The 26,444-nt window shown below is 40.8% G+C and overlaps 1 protein-coding gene across 1 annotated transcript in view; it reads right to left on the reverse strand.

Moving 5' to 3' along the window:
• The window catches only part of CPE (carboxypeptidase E), an 82,379-nt gene that overhangs the window by 26,368 nt on the left and 29,567 nt on the right, over positions 1-26,444 (reverse strand). The window contains exons 2-4 of the mRNA XM_075860270.1: positions 17,754-17,950; positions 12,326-12,493; positions 10,953-11,070 (exon numbers count right to left, since the gene is read on the reverse strand). Of these exons, the coding sequence (XP_075716385.1) occupies positions 10,953-11,070; positions 12,326-12,493; positions 17,754-17,950 (483 nt within the window). The remainder of the gene's footprint in view (positions 1-10,952; positions 11,071-12,325; positions 12,494-17,753; positions 17,951-26,444) is intronic.

Here is a 26,444-nt window from a genome sequence, read left to right on the forward strand (position 1 = left end):
GTGTGTATTTCAGTTTTTAAAAAAAATGAGAAGGAAAAAAATTGTGGTGGGGTCAGAAAAAGTGGGAGCAGCTTTTCTTTCCTATTTTAAGAATACCTATCTTTCAAGGGGGAAGGGGTCAATGGAAGAGAATGTGGCGTTCTGGTTGAAAATAGGGCATTCTTCATTGTCTGAGGAAAAGAAAGAGTGGTTGGAGGCGCCAATTTCCTTGGTGGAGTTGGCGCGGGGACTTGGCTGCATCCCCAGATGGAAAGACCCCGGGTTTAAACTCACTCCCATTTGAGATCTATAAAAAATATCGAGAAATCTTGTTGCCAGAGTTACTAGTTACCTATGAGGAAGCATTTAAGGTTGGTTACTTACCTGATTCTATGAGAGAAGCTTTGATAATACTCATTCCAAAAGAAGGAAAAGATCCGTTGTTCATTGACTCCTATAGACCACTTTCGTTAATGAATACGGATGCTAAGATTCTTGCTATTGTTCTGGCAAATAGATTCAAAGTGGTGGTGGGGGATTAAGTCCACAGAGATCAGGCTGGATTTATGATGGTTAGATCTACAATGGATTACCTATCTAGACTATACCAGAATATCCAGTTAAAGCCGGATAATCAGGGGGAAAGAGTAATAATGTCTTTTGATGCAGCCAAGGCCTTTGACTCTATAGAGTGGGAATTTATGTGGGATGTTTTGAGCTATATGGGAGTAGGGCCTAACTTATGAAAGTGGATAAAACTGCTATATAATGGTCCAGCGGTAAGAATTCTTATAAATGGAATAACATCTGAGCCCTTTAAGTTGATAGAGGAACTCGGCAGGGTTGTCCTCTATTTCCATTGGTCTTTCATCTAGTAATTTAACCCTTCGCAAGCTATATAAGGAAATGTACTGAAATAGTGGGTTTTAAATATGGAAGGGAGGAAGAAAAAAATAGCCTTGTTTGCGGATGACGTTTTATAGTTTATGGGTACCCATGCCTCTAATAGGATAGTGTTCAAGTTATTTGATGAATTTGATAAAATATCAGATGTCAGTATTAATTGGGGTAAATCATCCATCTCACCAATTGATGAAAAGGGACATATAACGGGAGGGCAGTTAAGAAGATTAACAAAAAACTGATCACTTCAAATATCTAGGGATTAATGTTTCGTGCGACATTAAGGAATATGATAAATTTAATGTAGCCCCACTTTTGAAGTATGTAAGAGAAAAGATCCAGATCTAAAAAAAAATTGACCTCGGGTTGGCGGCAAGGGTGGCAATGAATAAAACTATCTTACTACAAAAGATTTTGTATGTCTTGATGAACAGTCCAATATGGATGACAGACATGATATATATATAACAGTTGATTGTCTATTCTCAGAATTGGTTTGGAGAGGGAAACGACCTAGAATAAAACTAGAGCAGCTAAAGAAATCACTCAATAGTGGTGGTTTGGCAGTTCCGATAATAAAAGACTATTTCTTGCTGCACAAGTCAATAAGATTCTCTATATAGAAACCGAAAGTGTTTGGGTCAAGGCTTTGAGATACAGATTTCCAATGTGGCAAAACTACACCATGCCTAAAATTTTGGAATCTGGAATGGGGAGAAGATATAGGGTGGAATTTCCCTCATTATATATGTATACCATGGTATGGAATATGGCATCTAAGAGATTTTTGGCGGTTGGATACTTTAGAAACACGCCAATATGGCAGAATATAAAGCTGGGAGACTGATACTTTGCTGAGTCGTACTTTGGGTTTAAAAAGGAAGCAGTATTCCCACCTTTATTGGGGTATTAGGATTAAAATTGAAGGGAGACGCAGTCCCAAGATATATGTAGATAGTAGGCGGTTTGCCCTGGCCTACGCGTTTCAAGCACGAGCTGTGCTCTTACTCATGGCAAAGAAATGAGAAAGCACATCCTGCCTTGCCTGCTAGATATACGTAGATAATGAGTGTGAAAAGTTCAGGTGAGTGATTAACCCTATATGCTGATTGTTACTGCAGGCAGGGTGTACCCGCAGGAAAAACCGGCATAGGTGTATGTAATCAAAGAGGTATGTATTGTATACTGAAAAATTTATGGACCTATACACTCCATGCAAAAAACAATAACTAAATATAGATGGAATTGTTCAGACTACTAGGTGTTACGTACAATACCTCAAATCGTATAAATTATACAGCAGGCAAAGCAGTATTGGCCTCACAATGCATACAATATATATCACAGATGTTATATTTGCGAAACATTAAAAGCAAAAAATATTACACAATTTTTAGGCTGACTTAATTCATCTGTGATTCCTCAACCTCCTGGGTTGGATGATATCCATTTGATTTGTGTTTCCTGCCCCCCCTCTTCCCCCGTTTTTTGAAAAGTCCCGTTTGCTGCCATACTGGGACTTAAATGTACGCGCTCCTTGAGCCATTTCAGGATCCGATTCTTCCTCCGCTCCATCAGTTGTTTCGAGTTCAGTCGAACTGAAACTGACCCTGTGTGAACTGGAGTTGAATTTATACGAGTTATTACGTTACCAAAAACACATAAGGGCATCATCCCTCCCCCGATGCGGCCCATAGTATCGGGTATAGGGTCTCTGACGGAGAAAATTTCAGAATGGCTGGATTGCCACTTACAGTCACTTGTTTTAAGGGTGCCCGGTCATCTGCGGGATACGAAAGATGTGCTATCCATCTTTCAAAACAAAATTTGGAATCAAGACCACACGCGGCTAAGCTGCGATGTGGTCTCTCTTTACACCAGTATTCCACACTCGATTGCTATCAAAGCCCTCACCTATCATCTGTATAAATATAGTGGATACGATCTGACACTGCAGGGTTATATAGTTGAAGTGACGAACTTCCTCATGTCACACAACTATTTTAATTTTGCAGGTACATTTTATCTCCAGCAGAGAGGGGTATCTATGGGAGCCAAGTTCTCTCCATCCCTGGCTAATTTGGTCATGGCTTGGTGGGAGGAATCCATCTTATTTTCTACTACTAATCCATATGCGGGCCATGTCCACTGGTATGGCAGATACATCGATGACCTCCTATTGATATGGGAGGGTGATGTGTCTGCCATACCGGAGTTTATGGCTTTCATCAATGACAACAATCTGAATCTTAGATTTACTTATAACACCAATAACACTACTATTGATTTTCTGGATATCAGATTCAGTTCTGAGATCGGATCTAAGGTGTGTACAGAAATTTATCATAAGCCTATATCAGGTAATACTTTATTACACGCCACTAGCTGCCATCCAAGACATACAATTTCGGCAATACCAGTGGGTGAATTAACAAGAGCTAAGAGGAACTGTAGCACAGAGATAGGATATACCAGAGAGGAATCAAGGATATGTCGCAGACTAACGGCACGTGGGTATAGGAATTGGACACTTGAGAGGGCTAAAACGATTGTTAAAGCCAAAGATAGAGACTCTCTCTTGTCATCTGAACATAAGGCAGATACCAAAAAATCTAGGAGAATAGACCCCAACATACCAACATTGGTACTGCAGTACAGTAACCAATTTAATCTTATTAGGAATATGGTGCTCAAATATATTCCTCTGCTATATGAAGATGCCAAATTGGAAGAGGTTTTGAGGAATGGATGCAGAGTAGTGTCACGGAGGGCTCCTACTCTCGGAAACATGCTAGCCCCCTCGTTATTAACAACTAGTCTCCCTAAACCCACATGGTTAACACATAAAGGATATTTTAAGTGTGGAACACAACCCTGTAAAGTTTGTAGTTTTTCTAAGATCACAAAAGAGTTTTCAAACTCCACAGGAAACATCAATTTCCCTATTAAGTCTTACATCAACTGCAACAGCAATAACGTAGTTTACGTCATTGAATGTACCAGTTGCAACTTAAAGTATGTGGGATGCACAATAAGAAAATTCAAACTACGGGTTTTAGAACACTTGGGTTATATCAGGAATCCAAATATTTTGAACATCTCAAACATAGCCAGACACTTCATCTCTCATCATAATCGATGCACCAGTTCGTTTTGCTGTTATGCAGTTGAGAAAGTTAGGGGCACTACAAGAGGGGGTAACATCAGGCACCGCCTTCTGACGAGGGAGGCTTTTTGGATTTACAATCTGGAAACACGTTTTCCGTTAGGCCTCAATGTTAAGAAGGAACTTATGTTTCACTATTGAATTAACAAAATTACATATCATTTCCTTACATACATATCCAATTCTGCCCCTAGAGGATGCCTATAGACTGTCACTAACAGTTCCACGGCTTTTTCCTCACATTACATTGAATGTCGTGGCTTGAAGCACATTCAGCACCACACATTGTGGACAGCGCTAACAGTAATTTGATGCATTTCTGTAACATTCTTCATGTATTTATGTTTATCAGAATTTATATGAATAACGTTCCGCTGTGGAGTCATATCAGTTAGAAGAGGACTTACTATATCAGGCTACACTCTAGAAGTATTCAACACAATTGGCATTGAATGTGACAGCTTGTAGTACATTCAGCACCACATACTATGGACAGCTCCACTTGTATCCACTTGTATCTCTGATCTATTAGAATCAATAGATGCAATGTGTCGTTGGAGAGGTATATTAACGGGGGGGGGGGGGGGACTTATTGTATAGGTTATACTCCAGAATTATCTACCACAAATGGCATTGAATGCTTTGGTTTGAAACATATTTAGCACCACAGACTATGGATAGTGTTGGCGGCAATGAGAGGTATTTCATCAACACATTACATATATTTATTTTTTCTCATTGAAACCAATGGGTATGGTGGGTGACTACGGAGGTATGTTAACTAGGGGGTTTATTCTGAAAGTTTTATTCCATGAAATATCTAGTATGTGATTGGCTCCAAAAATACCTTTATAGCCCCTTTTTTGTCCCGCATTTACACTCCATCTTGGCTCCAGATATTAACACACGCATTTTTTCCATCATACACTTAAATGGGTACTGTGTGATACAATTTGAAGCACATTCAGCACCATATTTATTGGACAGCGCCACGGTAATGCTAGGTATTTTAATAACACAGGGTATATATCCCGGATTCATCAGAACCATTAGCAATGGTATTTCATTTTGGAGGTATATTAACTAGGGGGTATTATTTTGCAAATAGACTCTAGAATTATTCAGTAAGAGATTAGCCTCGGGATCATTTATATCTGCATAATCCCCTTAACTCCAAACTCGCATTTACATCTCGTTTCAGGGTGTAGATATTCATGTATGAAGTTTATTTCATCTATTGTACATGGTGTTGAATGGAACTTTCAATGGTCCCCCATAAAAATATAGTTTGGAATGAATACTTATGCCAGCTAGCAGGTTCTACCAACCAACTGTAATTACAAGAATCGTTTCTAAAACTAACAAACCACAAACGAAAAATTTAAATATTTCCGAGACTAGTTCTCCTTAAGTATCTAGGTAACTTTTAGAGCCTTATTCAGACCTGACTTACATCGAGTTTTTTCAACCACTCCCAATGAAGCACCTACGATATGAAATTTTATTTACTGCCATCTAATGATTTACCTAAGAGTATTAATAGTAAATAACTATTACACATATATAGTGTTCCTTTGGTCATATATGCGTGTATATATATTTAATTCTTTTTTTATGTTGGGAATAATTAATTTTCTTCCCTTAATAATTTTTAAAATGATATTCCTGTTTTGTTTGCATTTTTTTGCCGTATATTATAAATACTTTGTATGCTACTTAAAATATGCAACAATCAGAATTAAGTCAGCCTAAAAATTGTGTAATATTTTTTGCTTTTAATGTTTCGCAAATATAACATCTGTGATATATATTGTATGCATTGTGAGGCCAATACTGCTTTGCCTGCTGTATAATTTATACGATTTGAGGTATTGTACGTAACACCTAGTAGTCTGAACAATTCCATCTATATTTAGTTATTGTTTTTTGCATGGAGTGGACAGGTCCATAAATTTTTCAGTATACAATACATACCTCTTTGATTACATACACCTGTGCCGGTTTTTCCTGCGGGTACACCCTGCCTGCAGTAACAATCAGCATATAGGGTTAATCACTCACCTGAACTTTTCACACTCATTATCTACGTATATCTAGCAGGCAAGGCAGGATGTGCTTTCACATTTCTTTGCCATGAGTAAGAGCACAGCTCGTGCTTGAAACGCGTAGGCCAGGGCAAACCGCCTACTATCTACATATATCTTGGGACTGCGTCTCCCTTCAATTTTAATCCTAATACCCCAATAAAGGTGGGAATACTGCTTCCTTTTTAAATCCAAAGTACGACTCAGCGTTGGATCATTTCTTCCTTTTTCTTAGACTGATACTTTGTTTCTGAGTACAAATTCTAGAAGCAGAAGGGGATAAATAAATTGGGACAGATCCTCAAAGAAGAAGAATTGAAAGCTTTCCATGCAGGGGCGTAGCTAAAGGCTCATGGGTCCCGATGCAAAAGTTCTTATTGGGCCCCCCCGCAAACTTCTCATGGCCAACAGCCCGCAGCTTTTAGTTGCATCGCTGGGTCTCCTAAGTGACCCAACGATGCAGCACTAGCAGCCAGGGGCGTCACTAAGGACTTAAAATGTCAGGGGAAATAGCCCCAATACATATGTCCCCCCCCCAAGAAAATGTGTGTGTATATGTGTGTATAGGAGACAGCATATCTATAGCACTATGACCCTATAAACTATGGCTAGGATTAGATACAGTGGCTCAGCAGACAGTATCACACGATTGGATTAGATACAGCAGCTCAGCTCGCTGACATTGCGGCTCCAGCGCTGGACCCAGGAAAGGTAAGAATAATAATTGTTTTGCTTCTTTATGTGTTACTAATTATTTTTGTGTTTGTGTGTTATTTTACAGGTTCGGTCATTGGACTACGTCGGATTCGAGGACTACTTCAATGTTTTTTTTATTCTCAATAAAATGGTTAATGAGGGTTGTGTGGGTTTTTTTATTTCAATAAAAAAAAAATTCTATGTCCTTGTATTTTTTTAAACCTTATTATTACCACCTTAGTACTGGTGCTGGCTGATTGACATCGTCCATTACTAAGGCGGGGCTTAATGTTATGCCAGTGCAGAGGCTAACACTAACTCCAATTATTACCCTGATACCCACCGCCAGAGGACCCGGGTACGAACCAGTACCCGACCATCTGTAGTGATGGTTGGGCACAGACTGGTAGTATTAGGCTGGGGAAGGCCAAAAACAGTGGCCCTTCCCACCCTGGTAATGATAGGCTGCTGCTGCTGTGTTGTATCTGGCTGGTTATGAAAATTGGGGGGGACCCCACATTGTTCTTTCCAATAATTATTATTATTATTTTTTTAAATGACGTGGGTTTTTCATAACCATCCAGATACAATAAAGAGCAGCAGGCTAGCATTACTGGGGGAGGGGGCGCCGTTTCTGGCCTTTCCCAGCCTGATAATACCAGCCCGCGGCCGCCCCAGTATCCGACCCAGCTCCCCTGGTGGCAGTGGGTACCAGGGTAATAATGGGTGTTAGTGTTAGCCTCTGCACCAGCTAACACTAAGCCCTGCCTTAGTAATGGACGCTGTCAATCAGCCGGCTGCCATTATTAAGGCTGTAGTAATAAAGTTTAAAAAAAATACAAAGACATAGAAAAAATATTTCTGTGAAATAAAAAAAAAAACACAACCCTCATTAACCATTTTATTGATAATAAAAAAAGCAGTCATCGAAGTAGTCCTTGAATCAGACATAGTCCAATGACCGAACCTGTAAAAAAACACAAACACAAAAAAAAGATTAGTAACACATGTGGTAGGCTTAGATACAGGGCCCATTTGTGATACTGTCTGTTGGACCCTGTATCTAAGCCTGGAAGTCGGACCCCGACCTATCAGCTTCAGCAGACAGGGATATTAATCTTACCCTCCTCTTCAGGCGCAGCAGATGTCCTGACTCTATCCAGAGTTGGGATGCTGTGCGCGGCGCACAGCGCTGTGACGTCAGGACCTACGCTGCGCTCAGGAACCAGGCGGGTAAGTACTGTCAGTTACTATAGTAACAGGGGCCCGCAGGCCCAGTTACTATAGTAACTTTTTATTGATGTGGTGCGGGGGGGGGCCACGGGCCCCCCTGGCTTTGAGGCCCGGTTGCAATTGCGACCGCTGCGACCCCTATAGCTACGCCACTGTTTCCATGATTTAATTGGGGAATTTGGACTGGGTGAGAAAGAAAGAATATGGTATTTTCAAGTTAGGCATGCACTCGGCCTTAAATGGAAGGAAATGACTAAAGAATTGGATGAGAATCCATTTGTGAAATTGTTGGTGGGAATATATATATATATATATAATAATTAGTGATGAAAGGAATCAGTATATTTTATATCCTGCCCAGGAGAAATGGGCACTGGATTAAGGAGAGATAAGCGAATCCCAATGGATGAGAAATTTGGGAAATATTCCTAAGCTTTCCCATGGACCTCAGCTTCGTGTTACCCAGCTTTTTATTGTTAATAGAGCCCACTATTCCCCATATAGGTTGGCAAAGATGTTTAAGGATCGTGAAGCAAACTGCCCTAAGTGTTCAGGGGAAAAAGTCGATCTAATACACATGCTGTGGTTATGTCCCAAAATCATGAGATTTTGGGAGGAGGTTGTGAAAGATATCTTGGAGAGATATGGGGTGGAAATTCCCTGGGATCTGATTGTTTGTGTGTTGGGTTATGATGGATTTAAAGAGGCTCTGTCACCACATTATAAGTGGCCTATCTTCTACATAATGTGATCGCCGCTGTAATGTAGATTACAGCAGTGTTTTTTATTTAGAAAAACGATCATTTTTGACGGAGTTATGACCTATTTTAGCTTTATGCTAAGGACTTTCTTAATAGACAACTGGGCGTGTTTTACTTTTTGACCAAGTGGGCGTTGTGGAGAGAAGTGTATGACGCTGACCAATCAGATTCATACACTTCTCTCCATTCATTTAGTCAGCACATAGTGATCTTACTAGAGCACTATGTGCAGCCACATACACTCACACTAACGTTACTGAAGTGTTCTGAGAGTTAATAAACATCACCCCCAGCCGGGACGTGATGTCTATTCACAATCCTGACACTTCGGTAACGTTTGTGTGGGATTTACAGCACAGGAAGCGTAATCTCTCGAGATTACGGTGTAAATGGCAGCCCAAAGTGATCCCGATGTGCTGTGCTGTAAGTCACACACAAACGTTACTGAAGTGTCAGGATTGTAAATAGACATCGCATCCTGGCTGGTAGTGATGTCTATTAACTCTCAGGACACTTCAGTAACGTTAATGTGTGTGTATGTGGCTGCACATAGTGATCTAGTAAGAGAAGTGTATGATGCTGATTGGTCACGGATTGGTCAGCATCATACACTTCTCTCCACAACGCCCACTTGGTCAAAAAGTAAAAACACGCCCAGTTGTCTATTAAGAAAGTCATTAGCATAAAGCTTAAATAGGTCATAACTGCGTCAAAAATGATAGTTTTTCTAACTAACAAATACTGCTGTAATCTACATTATAGCGCCGATCATATTAAGTACAAGATAGGCCACTTATAATGTGGTGACAGAGACTCTTTAAGACTTCAAGGGAAATGAGGAAGGCGGCTTTATTGAAACTTGTATTCTGGGTACGTAAGACCATTATGTTTAAATGGATTAAGAAAGAACCACCAATGGTAAACTGCTGGAGGAAGTATGCAAAAAAGATGTTACAATATGAAAAAATCTTCTATTTTTGGAAGAATAGGAGACAGTGTTTGAGGAGATGTGGGGAAAATGGTTGGAATAAATATGATGGGGAATGCTGGGAGGGGAAGGGATTGAGGCTATAGTAATTATCGGCTTATTTTTTGGTGGTTTATTATACAAAAGTATTAAATGTGAGGAGGATATGCCTAATGGGACTTATTGTAGAATAATGGGGATAACGGATGACACAGGATGAAGGAAAATAGGGAAAATAAAAAGAAAGGGATAGAATTATGGGAAGGATACGAGTTCTTGGGATAAGTAGAGGGGGGAAATGAAAGTCCTGATGACCTGGTAATACAGGTCTAGAGAAAATTAGTCCCTTGTCATATCCCCCTATAATAAAGGCTAAACTGCAAAATGGGTGATTAATGAATATTCCAAAGTTTGTGTATATATGGCTATATAAATTTGATGCTTTGGCTTTTTGGATTAATATACTGTATTATAAATACTTTCAAAGTAAAATAAAAACGTAAAAAGTGAAAAAAAATGTTTTTATAAAATGTAATTACAAAGTTGCACCAATCACACTGATGCACATATTTATTAAAAATAAATAAATAATCATTTTCAAAGGTGTACATAGCCTTCAAACCATAACTAAATATTGTACCTCTGGTGGTGAGAAGTGTGAATTATTTTTGTGTTGGCAGTGTGCTTCATCAGTGCCGGCTGAATAAAGTTACGTTTGCCGCAAAGTCTCCTATTTCATACCATACCAAAGATATACCTGCAAGGGTGGTATACAATCAAGGCCTTACAAGGATATGAAGTGTATGCTTACTTAAAGGGGTTGCTTATTTCCCCCCCCCCCCCCCCCCCCCCCCAGAAACAGTACTACTCTAGTCCATAGGCTGTGTTCTGGTATTCAAGTGAATGAAGCTGAGCAGCAAAACAAGATACAGAACACAGACATGAGTAGTAGCGTTTCTTAAAAAATACACATAAAAAAATAAAACATAGCAGACTCTTTTTGGAATTTCAAACAACTTTAAGCATAAAATTCTCATTTGTTTTCAACTTAATACAGAGAAGATTTTTTGCAAAATTACAATACTGTAATTATTATAAATCTAAAAATTGTTTTGCGGAGATAATGTAATGACTGCTATTCTACTATGGTACCAAATACTTACCACTTCGGGTCTTATCATATGGATAATTGGCAACAAGATCACCTCCATGTAGATTGGCAGAAAGAACAAACGGAATATCCATAATCCAATGAATTATTGCTTTGGTTTCAGGAGCAAGCTGCAAAATGATAGATTATAGTTACCATGCAATATATTTCAACCCCTAAGCAACAGAACAGATAATGTCTTAAATTTAATTCAACTTAAAAAATTATATTTATTGCATTACTAAAATTTAAATGTTTTTGCTAAATCTTTTTATTCAAAATTATGCCTTACTACAATCTATGAAGAAAGAAAGAAAGAAAGAAAGAAAGAAAGAAAGAAAGAAAGAAAGAAAGAAAGAAAGAAAGAAAGAAAGAAAGAAAGAAAGAAAGAAAGAAAGAAAAAGAATGAAAAAGAAAGAAAGAGAAATTTTATCTTGAGAAGAGTGATCTCTGGAGCTATCTGAGGCCATGTATAAAAAGTGTAAGATAGACATCCGAATTAAAAAAACAATGCCGCAGATTTGTCTTGGTCATGTCAAGTATGCAGAAAAGTGCCTCAGAAAAAGGAAGAATGTGTGCACCGCTTACAAATTTTTTTTTTAAGAGTATATGGTTAACATATATATGAACTATAAAAAGCAAATGTGCCAGGAATGTGCATAAATTTAATACATGTCCTACCACTAACACGTTTTATACATTGTCTCTACCTCTATCTACTGAGTTATTCACTTTGTGTGCCCTGCCAAGGCGAACGGGGAAAAGAAAGTGACAACTGTTTGTTGGTAACTCTACTCCAACTCTACAAGATAGGTCATCAGTATATGACACCCGGACCCTGCACCGATCAGCCAGCGGGCATGTTATTGCCCATTATGCGATGTACGGAGCCAGAAGCAGTTGGCTCCATACATAGCATAGTGGCAGTGCTGCAGAACTGCAGCTCTGCTCCCATTCACTTGACTAGGAGCAGAGCTGAAGTACTGCAGCTCGGCTACTATTCCGTGGCCGGAGCTAACTGCTAACCGGCATGTACGAGTAGTGCCCGGAGGCAGCTGGAGATGCTGATCAGTGCGGGGTCCGGGTGTCGGATCAGCATCGATCATATACTGATGACCTTTCCGGTGGATAGGTCATCAGCTGTCCGGTAGTGGACAACCCCCTTAATGAAGTTTAGTAAGAATAAATAGAACAATAGTAGAACCGCACCTCGCTACGGTTGCTACCCCTATTCTAGATTACTGTAAGAACTGACTGAACGTTTGGACTTCTCTTCCTCTTTTCATCAACCTTAGCTATATTTACAGTAGTTTCCTACATAACGTTGGTGGCATTTTACATAAACTTAAAATATATCTGAAAATCTTTGATTTGAATAACAGATACCTTGGTGTTTTGGTCAACTGTCTTCTTCAGATTCTGCAGCAAGTGGTTGTTGTTTCCACCATCTTTCTCATTAACGTAGACAATACGATCCAGATCAGGGAAATTTCTGTTCAGGTCTATACCTTGAGCGTTGCTACGACCAACAAACCAGTCCTTTATATCTCCAGGCTTGTGCAAGAGAAAAAAAGAGCACTAAGTCATTTTGCATAGATTTCAGACATTTGACTAAATACTAGAAGAAATGTTCTCATTGATTGATTGATTTATTGATTAATTATATGCTAAAATAATTTTTTAGTAAAGGCAATTACCGTACAAAGATAAAGTTTTACTGGACACATACAGATCATTATTCCTTTAACTTTGTTTACCGGACAACCACTAGGGGGAGCAAGTAGACCTCCAATCACAAGAGACTTAAAGAAAAAACTATTTTTGCACATCTGTATTTTGGAAACTGGAAGCTTTTATTTTAATTTTGCTTTGTTTACATCTAAATTGTGGCTTCTGTTCATAACTTTGTATGTCGGATCCAGTACTATTAATATCAACAGCGCCTTAAGGGCCCAATGGACTAACAATTGGGCTCCATGCAGGTTCCATCGTGGTGTCAATCATTTTTACGGCAAGAATACTGCTGGGCCTTTGAAGGCAGTGTGAGCAGAGTCTTAGGGTGGCTACACACGGTGTGAACCAGCCTTAGTAAGATTATTAATTATATCACCAGATAAATACATTTATGAGAAAAAATGATCTAAAGAGGATATTTTTATGCTATTATGTATCCCAGGTTTGTATATGCTAAGAATAAATAACCAATTGTTCTACAGCAAGCTTTAAAGGAGTTTTCCTTATTTATGTAAATATAAATAAAAAGTCATACAACTTTCCAATATACTTTGTGTTTTAATTCCTCACCATTTTCAAGATCTCTGCTTTCAGTTTATTGAAAACTTATTTTTTTTCTCAGTTGAGAAGTGGATACAATTGTATCGAGTAAAGGCAAAGTTTTGTGTGATCTAAACCCAGCAGCAATAGAAAAAATCTGAACGTTTGCTACAGTGTATCAGTCTAGAGTCCAGGCTATTTAGCTTACAGAGCCGTGTCTATACTGAATACAATTGTCTCCACTTTTCAGATGAGAGCAGGACTAGATATGCAGCGGTTTCCAGCCACTTAATGTACAGAAGAATGTTCTCAATTTACTGACATTAAACAGAGACCTTGAAGATGGTAAAGACTTGAAACACAAATAGAGCAATTTATTAAGTACTCTACGTTAGCTTTCTGTCAATTTGCACATAATCTTATTTTTTTTCAGCAAAAATGTTACAACTTTCACTTTTTTTGCTACACTCGCCACTTTTTTTCAAAAGTGGGAAGCGCTTAAAGGGGTTTTCCAGTCCTAAGAAATTGATGGCCTATCCTCAGGACTACCGGCACCCTCGCAGATCAGCTGTTTTGAAGGGGAAGAACGAGCGCTGCTTCCTCTTCAAAACAGTTGATCGGTGGGTGTGCCAGGAGTTGGCCCCTGACCGATGAGATGTTGATGGCCTATCCTGAGGATAGGACATCAATTTCTTAAGACTGGAAAACTTCTTTAATAAAGGACGGGGCCACTTGCTGCCCAACCATTTACATTAATTTATGGCAGAAACTAGCATAAATTATAGCGCAAATCTACTCCAGCTAGTAGCCAGAGATGCGCCTAATTTATTAAGAGGCGTACTCTAGGGCTAAATTTTACTACTTCATATTTAGACTGGCGTAGGATATACCAGTCTTAATCAATTCCAACAAAAGTGATGAAGCATTATTTACACAAAACCGAAAAACACTTTTAAGCAGGAATCTAAAATAGTCTCAGATAAGAGAAATTACATTTTTGGCAGGGGATACTGAATCCAATGACAATTTAAAAGGGTTATCTAGTTTTAAAAAAATATTTTCCAAATTATGGAATGCTCAGTTAATAGAAGGGAAGTCCCCCGATCAGGACCCTCATCTAGTACTGAGAGCCGAGTGCAGCTACAAAGAGTATCTCTTTCTTTGGAAGACCCGTCCTGTCTGTGCATTATACGGAAAGCCAATTGATTTTAATAGGAATTGGTTAATGATTAAAGGCTATGAACACATAGCCCCTACACATCAGATTATTGCACTATGTTTTGACATATACGCCGGGAAAGGCTCTCAACATATAAGTTAAAGAGGCTCTGTCACCACATTATAAGTGCCCTATCTTCTACATAATGTGATCGGCGCTGTAATGTAGATAACAGCAGTGTTTTTTATTTAGAAAAACAATCAGTTTTGATGGAGTTATGACCTATTTTAGATTTATGCTAATGACTTTCCTAATGCCCAACTGGGCGTGTTTTTACTTTTTGACCAAGTGGGCGTTGTGGAGAGAAGTGTATGACGCTGACCAATCACTGTCATACACTTCTCTCCATTCATGTACTCAGAACAGAGAAATCTTGCTAAATCATGATGTGCAGTCACATACTCACACATTAACGTTACTGAAGTGTCTTGACGGTAAATAGACATCGCTTCCAGCCAGGACGCGATGTCTATTCACAATCCCGACACTTCGGTAACGTTTGTGTGGGACTTACAGCACAGCAAGCGTGATCTCGCGAGATAGGCCACTTATAATGTGGTGACAGAACCTCTTTAAACCTAGGATTTGATAAATTCCCCATCTGTCACCATAGACTGTAATGGTATCCATTAAACTGATACATCATGAACTGGGGTCTTGACTGTTTAAACAGATATAATTTTAGTCTATGGTTGACGGAGGCCACAATTAGGCATCAATTTAACGTATCCAACCCCCATGGACTATAATGGTATCCGTTTAACGTATATGCCATATAAAGCTTTTAAAAAGGCCATGATGTATATGTTAAACGTATGCCTGTGACGTATGCCATACTGTGGCATACATCACCCATAGGCTCCAATGTTAAAAAAACGTATACGCCTGGTATTGTTTTTTATGGGATTCCGTTGTATTGAATAGTATAGTCTACTAGGCTATTCCACACCTAAAAAAAAAGAGGTATACTGACATATATCAGCCTGATGGAGGCCAAAGGGACACTTTTGCCCTTCGTCGGGCTAATGGATCCCTTTGAACACATTTAGCGTTTATTCTGGGAGCTTTCCCGTCGTGCATGCTAAACGTAGGGAAAGAACGTGATGTGAAGATGACCTAAGCCCTGTACATAGCTGTCTGTGCAGCTGCTTCTGACATAAATCCAATAGAACACTGCTACTGTCTGTGTATGCTTTCTGTGCGCTCACCCTCCCCTCTTCTCAGTGTTAGGGATAGCAGAGGAGGCTGTACCTGAAAGAGGGGGGGCTCGAAGTGTTCAAATAATGCAGATCACAAACGCTTGCATCAGAGTGCATATAGGGAGAAGACACACAACAGAGCCTGCAGGGGGAGGAAGGGTGGAATCACACACATCTCAGCATCAGTGTCTGTCAGCAAAAAGGTAGTAGTAATCCACCATGGGCTGTTGAAGAGGTAAGCAGTACATGAATGAAGCTGCGCTGATACATAAAAGCTAGTGAAGTCAGCAGCATCCTGGACACAGACCTCACATCCAGCCTTTATTACGGTGAGGGACACGCACACATAAGAAACGTCTGAAACTACGAGCAGATCACAAAGAACATAAATCAGGGAGTCTGAAAATAAATGAAGGAATGGAGAGTGCAGCCCAAAACTTAGTGCAACTTTTTTAACTCAAGGTAACCAGTAACATGTAAAAATCCTTTTTGTCATATCAAAGATGTCCATAGTTTTTAATTACTCCTGCAGTAGCGATGAAAGGGAATTGAAGATTTTACTGACCGCTTACCCCACAGATTGGGCAGTTTATTATACTTTTCAACTTTCATGTCTGAAGACGAATAGGGCTATCAAAGGAAAATGCTTCCCAGGACATTCTTAACTTGAAACATCAGTGCAGCTTCTGACAAGTTGTCATGAGCCACTTGAGTGCAGCAACTATTCAGCTGCTACTTCAGTATTGTAGCCCATTACCTTGTTTGCCATGTGCTGCATTGGGTGTTTGCACTCCACATATGATATCTATGTAAACACAAGGTATTCTTTAACAAGCAAATTAAGCAGATGACACAAACTATACAACCAAGTGAGACTTAGGCCGGGTTCCCACTTAGGGTATGTGCACACGTAGTGACCAAAAACGTCTGAAAATACAGAGCTGTTTTCAAGGGAAAAACAGCCTCTGATTTTCAGACGTTTTTTGAGCAACTCGCGTTTTTCGCGCCGTTTTCAATGTGTTTTTTACGTCCGTTTTTGGAGCTGTTTTCATTGGAGTCTATGAGAAAACAGCTCCAAAAACGTCCAAAGAAGTGTCATGCACTTCTTTTGACGAGGCTGTATTTTTACGCGTCGTCGTTTGACAGCTGTCAAACGACGACGCGTAAATGACAGGTCGTCTGCACAATACGTCGGCAAACTCATTCAAATGAATGGGCAGATGTTTGCCGACGTATTGTAGCCCTATTTTCAGACGTCTACGTCTGAAAATAGGTCGTGTGAACCCAGCCTTAGCGTAAACGCTGTGGAATTTCCGCAACAGAATTCTGTGCGGAAATTCCCCAGCATTTACAGTAGCAGCAAAGTAGATGAGACCTAGAAAATCTCATTCCCACACTGCAGAAAAAAAACTGCAGCGTAAACGTTAATAAATTGACCCACCGTGCAGAATTTAAATCCACAGCATGTCAATTTATACAGTGTTTTAGTTGATTTTCCGTTGCAGGTTTTCACCATTGAATTTAATGGGGATGCAAATTCCGCTACAGAAAGCCAAGTGTTGCGACATTTGCGGCGTAGTCGCAGCGATTACGCCACAAAAATCCCAACTACAGAAAAGAAAAACGTACCAAGAAGTCTGTGTTTCTTCGTCCAGCACGGCCTTCTGGGATGACGTTGCATCCCATGTGACCACTGCAGCCAATCACAGGCTAGAGCGATCACATGGGCTGCAGCATCGTCCAGGGAGACCGGAAAGGACTGCACAGGAGGGATTAGTCGCCATAACAACGGCCTAGGTAAGTAGGTGCGATTTTTCGGACCGAATGTACTTTGGGTTCCTGGTCGGACATGCTGAGTGATCTTTATGCAGCGTATCCGATCCGTGGAAACCCGGCCTTAAAGGGGTTGTCCGGTAAAATTTAATTGTTGGTCTATCATCAGGATGGGTCATCAATATCTGATCGGTGGGAGGCCATCAATGCATATTCCCAGAAAATCTCTTTAATTATCATCTATTAGAAAAACCATTTCAGTGAATCACTGTGCAAGGGTAACAACATGAACATCACATTTTCTGTATACATATAAAAGGATTTTCCTGTTTTTTACCCTTTTACTTACTTGCTGAGCAGCTTTTTCAAACCCATCTGGGTTCATGGAAGGCATGATGTGTAAACGGGTATTGTGGATCAGATTGATGATTGTCTCATTGCCTTTCTGGTATTCATTGCAGAGATACTGGGCCAAATAAATGAGAAGTTCTCTACCCACAGCTTCATTCCCATGCATGTTGCCAACATACTTAAATTCAGGCTCACCTGTAAGAGATCAGATCACTAGTTTCAGCAGATGTTCATCTATACAATAGCGCATTCCATCTTGTAATGTTTCATACAGAACATGACATTTTGTAACATCTGTTTTTCAGCAAGGAAAAACCTAGTAATCCCTCTATAATCCCTCTATAAAATGAAATCATTGGTATTATCCAGGATATAGTGTTTATGTGTTTGTAAAAGCTGAACAATAAAAAAATATTGATGCCCTTGGACTTTGGAACACCGTGGACAACCAGGAAAACACACAAATGGCCAAACAGACATTAACAAATTTTTGGGGTTATTTTAAGACAAGGTGAAGGCCCTGTTCACACAGAGTTGAGGCAGATTTTTACCTGGCTGCAAACTCTTGACGAGATTTTCAGGGCCTTTTTCGGCCGTGGCCATTGAGCGTCGTGGGCAAAAAACGCAGCGAAAAACGCGTTCTCTGCCTCCCATTGTTTTCAATGGGAGATCAGAGGCGGAACGGCAACAAGAAAGAGCATGCTGCTCTTTTTTACCGCAAGCAGCTAGAAACTGCAACGGGGAAAAAAACGCCTCCGTCTCCCATTGAAATCAATGGGAGGCGGTTTTGGACGTATTTTGGCACGGATTCCGACGCGGTTTCCACGTAAATATAAGTCAGTGTGAACTGGGCCTTAAAGACAATTATACTTGGAAGAGTTTAAAGGAAAAAACAACAGCAAGATGCATTGATATTTTCTCAGAAATCAGGAACATGCCATTCACAAGTCTGAATACCCAGTCTTATTAATGGCGTGTTTTTTTTTTAATTCTTCAGCATTAACATGGCAGGATAATAAGTAGAACTAGATGGACTTTAGTCTTTTTTCTTCAAACTATGTTACTAACATTTCCTTTTGCTGAGAGTTTTCATATGATATTTTGTAAAAATACTATTTTTTGTTAGACTCCAGAATGCTACTATGTCAGCAAACAAAAAAAAAAACAGTTCACATTAGAAAGTTCATTCAGCCGACGTCTATATCTCCCGGCTCTCCTGCAAACAGGCATGCTCAGCTCGGCAGGGAAGTGGAGAATAAGACAACTCTGGCAGCAGCTTACCTTCCACCGGAACTAAGGAGACTGTAAGGCTGTGTTCACACTGAGTTTTTTGCAGGAGAAAAATTCTGCATCAAAATTCCATTTTCGCCCGCGGCCATTGAGTGCTACGGGCAAAAAAATACGCTCTCTATGCCTCCCATTGATGTCAATGGGAGGTCAGAGGCAAAAACGCGCAAAGATAGGGCATGTCCCTTCTTTCTCCCGCGAGGTTGGTTTTACCGCTCGCGGGTGAAAACCGCCCCCGCCTCCCATTGAAGTCAATGGGAGGCATTTTCGGCCGGTTTTTGACGAGTTTTGCGGAGCGGTTTCCGCTCCAAAAAGCTCGTCAAAATACTCTGTGTGAACAGGCCCTTAGGGTATGTTCACACGCTTACTAAAAAAGCCTGAAAATACGGAGCTGTTTTCAGAGAAAACCGCCTCTGATTTTCAGGCATTTTGAAGCTGAAAATTAAGCTTCTTTTAATTTGGAGTTTCTTTTCAGGCTTCTTTTGAGGCGTTTTTTTAGGTGTTTTTCATATTGTTCAATGGAAAATCAGCTCCAAAAAACACCTCAAGAAGTGACATGCTACTTCTTTTTACGGAGCGTCTTTTTACGTAAAAGACGCCCCGTATGAACTAAATGCTGTTTTTCTCATTGATTTCAATGGACAGATGTTTGTAGGCGTTCAGCTTCCGTTTTTTCAGGCATTTTTCGAGGCGTAAAAGCCACGAAATACACCTGAAAACACTGCGTGTGAACATACCCTTAGGCTCCCCATGTACATATTAGATTGTTTGCACATCCAGTTGAAATAATCGGGTTTGGTCGGCTTTAATTCGTTATGCATGGTCAACTTAAAGAGGACCTGTTAGCTCTCCTGACATGTCCATTTTAGTAAATATTTTTCTCCAATTCTGGAGAATCATTACTTAAGGCGGGATTCACACGACCGGGTCATTCCCGAGCCCGATTGTCGGCCGGTAAAATCGGCCATTTTGCCCGGCCGGTTTGCATTAAGTTTTGCATCCGTGCCGGGCCGGGCAGATCCGGACAGTGACATCAGCGGCAACTCCTGAAGTGGAATCCCCATGTGTTCGGGGATTCCGCTTCAGGAATTTCCCCTGATGTCACTGCCCAGATATGGACAGAGACATCAAGCGCTCTGTCCAGGAGTGGAATCCCCGAAAACACGGGGATTCCGCTCCTTCAAGGAGCTAAAGTGCGGCTAGCACATAGCAGAGCGGGGAGATACCTCCCCGCTCTGCTATAGTGGCGTCGCTACAGTAGTAGCAGCCGCAGCAGCTGCTAGCGGCGCCATCGAAGGTGTCGCCGGGCCAGGGTGCTTTTAAAATAAGCAGGGGAAGGGAGCCAGCGCAGCGCTCCCTTCCACCTGCTGTACACCCCGGCCCTGCCACACAGTGTACAGCGATGCCATTCGTCAGAATGGAATCAACTCCTCCTCCTCACATGCACTCTGCGCTGTGAGGAGGAGGAGATAGAGCGCAAGCGCCGGAAAACCCGGCCATCACTCGGGACACATGCCGGTGATGGCCGTGTAATACCCGGCCCCATAGACTTCTATGGGAGCCGGGCGGCCGGGTACCCGGGCGAAGATAGAGCATGTCCTATTTTTTGACGGCCGGTTTTCCCGGGCGTCAAAAAATCGGTCGTGTGAATAGCCCCATTAGGGGTCTATTATTCCTAATGCAGCCGGGTGCCGGCCGATTTATGAACGGCCGGCACCCGGCCGGGAAACCCTGCCGTGTGAATGAGGCCTAAGACTCTATGTTGCACTGTTCCGCTGTTATTCCTCATAGAGATGTATTAAAAATTAACAACAAAGCATTACCAGTTAGTGATGTGTCCTTACACAGACTGACAATGTCTAATCTGTGCTGACGGTGCCAGACTGTGTAGGGACATGCCCCTTTGACAAGGAGAATGGCTGAGAGGTCCTCTTTAAGACAAAAAATAAAAATGAAATGGCATTCTGCATATTGTAAAGAAATAAGCATTTTCCTTTCACCTTTAGGATTAAATCTATCAGTTGCAACAGCTCCAAATAGTGAACAGTTTGAAAGTGACCTCTATTTTTCCCCAATACATTTTTATCCCTGTCATTCTCTATTAAAATCGTATTAATATAATATTGTGGTGAGATAAGGCTACTCTCAAACAGGTACAGGGAAATTACAAATGCAATCAAATGCATCTTTATTACTGTTGTGCCCGCGGTCGCTGGCCGCCGGCACGTCCTACTCACCGGCAGCCGCGACCGCAGGACACTCTCTTCTTGCTGGCGTCTCCCTCCCTGTAGACGCCAGCACATGCGACTGCAGCTCTCCTGTGTCCTCTAGGGTGCGTGCACGCGCACACTCGTTCCAGGCCTTAAAGGGGTTTTCCCATGAAGGACATTTATGATATATCCATAGGATATCCTCAGAAAAAAGCATCTTTGAACAGCAGCACACATCTCCCAAATTTCAATCAATATATTATTTTATTGGTCAAACATCCAGTAAAAAATGGTAACGTTTCGACCCGTGACAAGTGGAGGGTCTTTCTCAAGCCAGACCCTCCACTTGTCACTGGTCGAAACGTTGCAATTTTTTACTGGATCTTTGACCAATAAAAGAACATATTGATTGAAATTTGGGAGACGTGTGCTGCTGTTCAACCATGCTTTTTCTGAGGATTACATTACGTCAGACCGCTCCTGATATCGGGATTGGTGCTGCTTCAAATACTTTCTTTTTTGGATTATATCCATAGGATATGTCATAAATGTCAGATAGATGCGGGTTCCACCTGTGGGACTCGCACCTATCTCTAGAACAGAGCCTCGTAAACCACTTTATAGCTTTTTGTGCTCACGCTACCTGCCGGCTACTTACTGATTCCATGGTCGGGAGTTACGGAAACAGCGTAACTCGCTGAGCTATGCTGTTTCCGTAACACCCATAGAACTGAATAGTAGTTATGGAAACAGCGTAGCCCGCTACGTTGCTTCCGTAACTGCCATTCACTACTATAGGAGTTACGGAAACAGCGTAACTCGCTGAGCTATGCTGTTTCCGTAACTCCCATAGAACTGAATAGTAGTTATGGAAACAGCGTAGCCCGCTACGTTGCTTCCGTAACTGCCATTCACTACTATAGGAGTTACGGAAACAGCGTAGCTCAGCGAGTTACGCTGTTTCCGTAACTCCCGACCATGTAATCAGGAAGTGGCCGGGAGTCATCGTGAGCACAAAAAGCTAGAATGGGGATTAGGTGACCCCGTTCTAGAGAGAGGTGCAGGTCCCACATCTATCTGATATTTATGACATATTCTGTGGATATTGCAAACAAAAAGAGTTGGTCAGCTCCTCCTAAAACATGAATATATTCTGTTCTAATTAAAAACAGCCCAGGACAGGTGGGTGGAGAGCACGACCAAAATGGAAGAAGTCACTGCCCCCATGCAAATACTGCAAACAAAAAGAGTTGGTCAGCTCCTCCTGAAACATGAAATAGATATGCAGGTGCTAATCTGCCGTGACTAATGTATTACCAGTAACAAGAAAATGCAGATGCACACCGGGGCTGTTTTTAATTAGAACAGAATATATTTGGTTCCTACTTGTCCTGAGCTCACTGTGTGCTCAGCCCAAGAGAGAGAGGTAAGTCTCCATAATAGGGATACAATGTTTAGTGTAGGGATCCCCTGATAGAGGTCGCCTTGTCGTGGCAGGTGGGCTCGCACATTTTGATCAAACTGAGCGCTAAGAACCTCACATTTATTAACATAATAACTATAGCAGTAATGGAATAAAAATAATAAAAATGCATAATAAACAATAAGTGTGTGTATATACTGTATATATCTTAGCGCCTGCGGTGTGCATCTGCCTTTTCTTGTTACTGATATCCTGTGGATATGTCATAAACGTCCTTCATGGGAAAATCCCTTTAAAGGGCCAGCGTGCACATTAGTAAAACTGTCCCTACCCAATCCCAAATGCAGCCTGGACTAAAAAAGGTCTCATCCTCCTTGCCTGAGTGTTGTTGTGTTTACCTATGTTCGTTTAGCAAATGGTCCCTTAGTTGTATCCTGTGTTCAAGTATCCTGTATTCCGTATCCCGTGATTGTGTTTGTTCCAGTACGAAGTCAAGCGTCTGCCATGCCAAGTGTCTGCGAAATCTCATATCCAGCTACTCTTGTCCTATATACTATCATTGACTACGGTTTGGCCAGCTGCTACTTCGCGAAGGCGGAGAAGTCTAGTGGGTCCACATACCCCATAGCCGTAAAAATTATAAAGAACATTTGGGTGGGTGGCCTTGGATTTGGTCTACGCAGTGTTATATTTGGAGCATTATCCCATCTGGAGCCAATATAAGAGTTCCACCGCATCTAAAGGATCACAGTACAACATTGCTGAAGATGTAGGAAAGTTAATAGAAGACAGCTGTATTGCAGATGTGGTATATAAAGCTTTTTGAAACTTTAGGTACATGTTCCCAGCTGCAGGCTATGGCTATCTAAGTGCTTTTATTATTGTAATGGGACATTTAATTAACCATAATTGTAGCATCCCTCAATGCCTTATGTATAGTAAAATGATAATACTATCGGGTGGTAAAGTAACTTCATTAAATGTTTATAAAGGAATAATGTATATGTGCAAATAAAGCTGTACGTAACAAATGGTTTCAAAACAGGTTAACACTAATTCTTATCAATAAAATATGGAGTATGGTGGTTTCCGCTAAATCATCTTTACATTTATAACACTTTAATACTGAAGCCCTATGAATAAAAGCCACAGAAGCTCCAGATCTTTTCACCTATAAAAAAGTCATTGGGTCATCTGATTTTACTTTTGTCTTTAAATACTGCTTAAATATCATTGTGTTCCATGTTTTGTACACATATTACAATATATTGGGCTATTTCAGAATATATTGCAGCTGAAATTGCAGGAGGTGTGACGCAAAAATTGCCAACTACTGGCCCATGATGGTATTACACAAAATGTTATCAGTGGAAACACAATAACTTCGGGCCGTGCAAGTAATATAGGAAAACCTGGCTGTGATGTAACCAATGATTTTTGGTTATTTACTATAGTACTGGTTATAATTATATGTAAAGTGTAATGTGACTGAATATTACTCCCATTCATGGGAAAAGGCTGTAATACTGTGAAACGCTGCTACAAGTGTCATCATTTTACAGTATGTGAAAGGAATGAACGGGAAGCAGCGCTGGCACGAGCATTGCAGAGTCGAACCCACACCAATCAGATATTGATGGCCTATCCTGAGGAGGCCTGTTCTTCAGAAGCTGCATTGTGTATTATATACAATGCATTTGGAAAGTCTTCAGACCCTTTAAATTTTTTCACATTTTGTTATGTTGAGGTCTTGTTCTAAAATAAAGAAAAATTCACGTTTTTCCCCATCATTCTGCACTCAATACCCAATAATGACAAAGTGAAAACAGAATGTTATTAATCTTTGCTAATTTATTGATAAGCAAAAACTAAAATATTGCATTGACATAGATACCTTTTACTCAGAAATTAGTTGAAGCACCTTTGGCAGAGATAACAATCTCCAGTCTTCTTGGGGATGATGACAAAAGGTTTGCCCATCTGGATTTGGGGATTTTCTGCCATTCTTCTCTGACAATCCTATCAAGCTCTATCAGGTTGGATGGGGACCGTCAGTGGACAGCCATTTTCAGGTCTCTCCAGAGATGTTTGATTGGGTTCAAGTCAGGGCCCTGGCTGGGCCACACAAGGACATTCACAGAGTTGTCCCTAAGTCACTCCTGTGTTGTCTTGGCTGTGTGCTTAGGGTCATTGTCTTGTTGGAGGGTGAACATTTGGCCCAGTCTGAGGTCTATAGCACTCTGGATCAGGTTTTCATTAAGAATATCTCTGTACTTTGCTCCATTCATCTTTCCCTCAACCCTAACCAGTCTCCCTGTCCCAGTCGCTGAAAAACAACCCACATCATGATACTGCCACCACCATGCTTCACTGTAGGGATGGTTATGTGCAGATGATGAGCAGTGCCTGGTTCCCTCTTGATATGACGATTAGAATTGAGGCCAAAAAGTTAAATCTTGGTTTTATCAGACCACAGAATCTTGTTTCTCACAGTCTGAGAGTGCTTTAGGTGTTTTTTTTTTTGTTTTTGTTTTTTAAAACTCCAGGCGGGCTTTCATGTGTCTTTTACTAAGGAGTGGCTTCTCTCTGGTCACTCTGCGATAAAGCCCAGATTGGTCGAGTGCTGCAGTGATGGTCGACCTTCTGAAAGTTTCTTTCATGAACATTCGGTTCTTGGTCACCCCCTTCCCATACCCTTTTCCCCTGATTACTTAGTTTGGTGGGGCCGCCAGCTCTAGAAAGAGTCCTGGTTGTTTCAAACTCCTTCCATTTAAGTTTTATGGAGGCCACTGTGCTCTTGGAAACTTTGAGTGCAGCAGAAACATTTTGTCTACCCTTCTCCAGCTCTGTGCCTCCACACAATCCTGTCTCAGCTCTACATGCCGTTCTTTCCTCCTTATGGCTTGGTTTTTGCTCTGATATGCATTGTCAGCTGTGAGACCTTATATAGACAGGGGTGTGTCTTTCCAAATCATGTCCAATCAAATACATTTATCACAGGTGGACTTTAATCAAGGTGTAGAAACATTTCAAAGATGATCTAGAGAAATGTGAGGCCATCCAGAGCTAAGTGTCATAGCAAAGGGTCTAAATACTTATGTCCATGCGAAATTAGAGTTTTTCATTTTTAATACATTTTCAAAGATTCCTGAAATTCAGTGTTTACTTTGTCAGTATGGGGTATAGAGTGCAGAATGATGGGGAAAAGTCTGTTAGGCCTGAACATAACAAAATGTGAAAAAAATGAAAGGGTCTGAAGACTTTTCAGGTGCACAGTAGTACTGTGCCCTAGCTGCTGGTGAAAATAAAACAAAAAACACCTCAGATGCTGCAGATCTTCTTTGAGAAAATTAATTAATAAATGGTGTACGGCAAGCTCCTCTTTCTCTTCAAAAAGGAATAATGTACCCCCTACTTGAAATGACTAGAATATCAGCAGTTACCTCAGCGTTTCATGACCTGTATCATGTACAGTACACATCCACTTCTTTGGGGGTAACGGATACAGCAAAGCTCAGAAAACACATCCTCCTGTGCACCAATTATCCACCAGTGGCTGCCTTGCCAGGTGAAACGGGAGATAGATGCAGATCCCAGAGGTGGTATGAATCAGGATGATTTTCTAACGTATACCCTAATGAAGGATGCAACATATCCCACTGTATAGGCATAAAGTGGAATGCATCAACAATAGACCGTCATTGTAAAAAATAAAATGCATACCAAGTAGTATACGTTTCTTACTGTACATCTTTGTATTGAATAGCAT

Source organism: Rhinoderma darwinii, chromosome 1 (assembly GCF_050947455.1).
Source record: "Rhinoderma darwinii isolate aRhiDar2 chromosome 1, aRhiDar2.hap1, whole genome shotgun sequence".
Taxonomy (NCBI): Eukaryota; Metazoa; Chordata; class Amphibia; order Anura; family Rhinodermatidae; genus Rhinoderma; species Rhinoderma darwinii.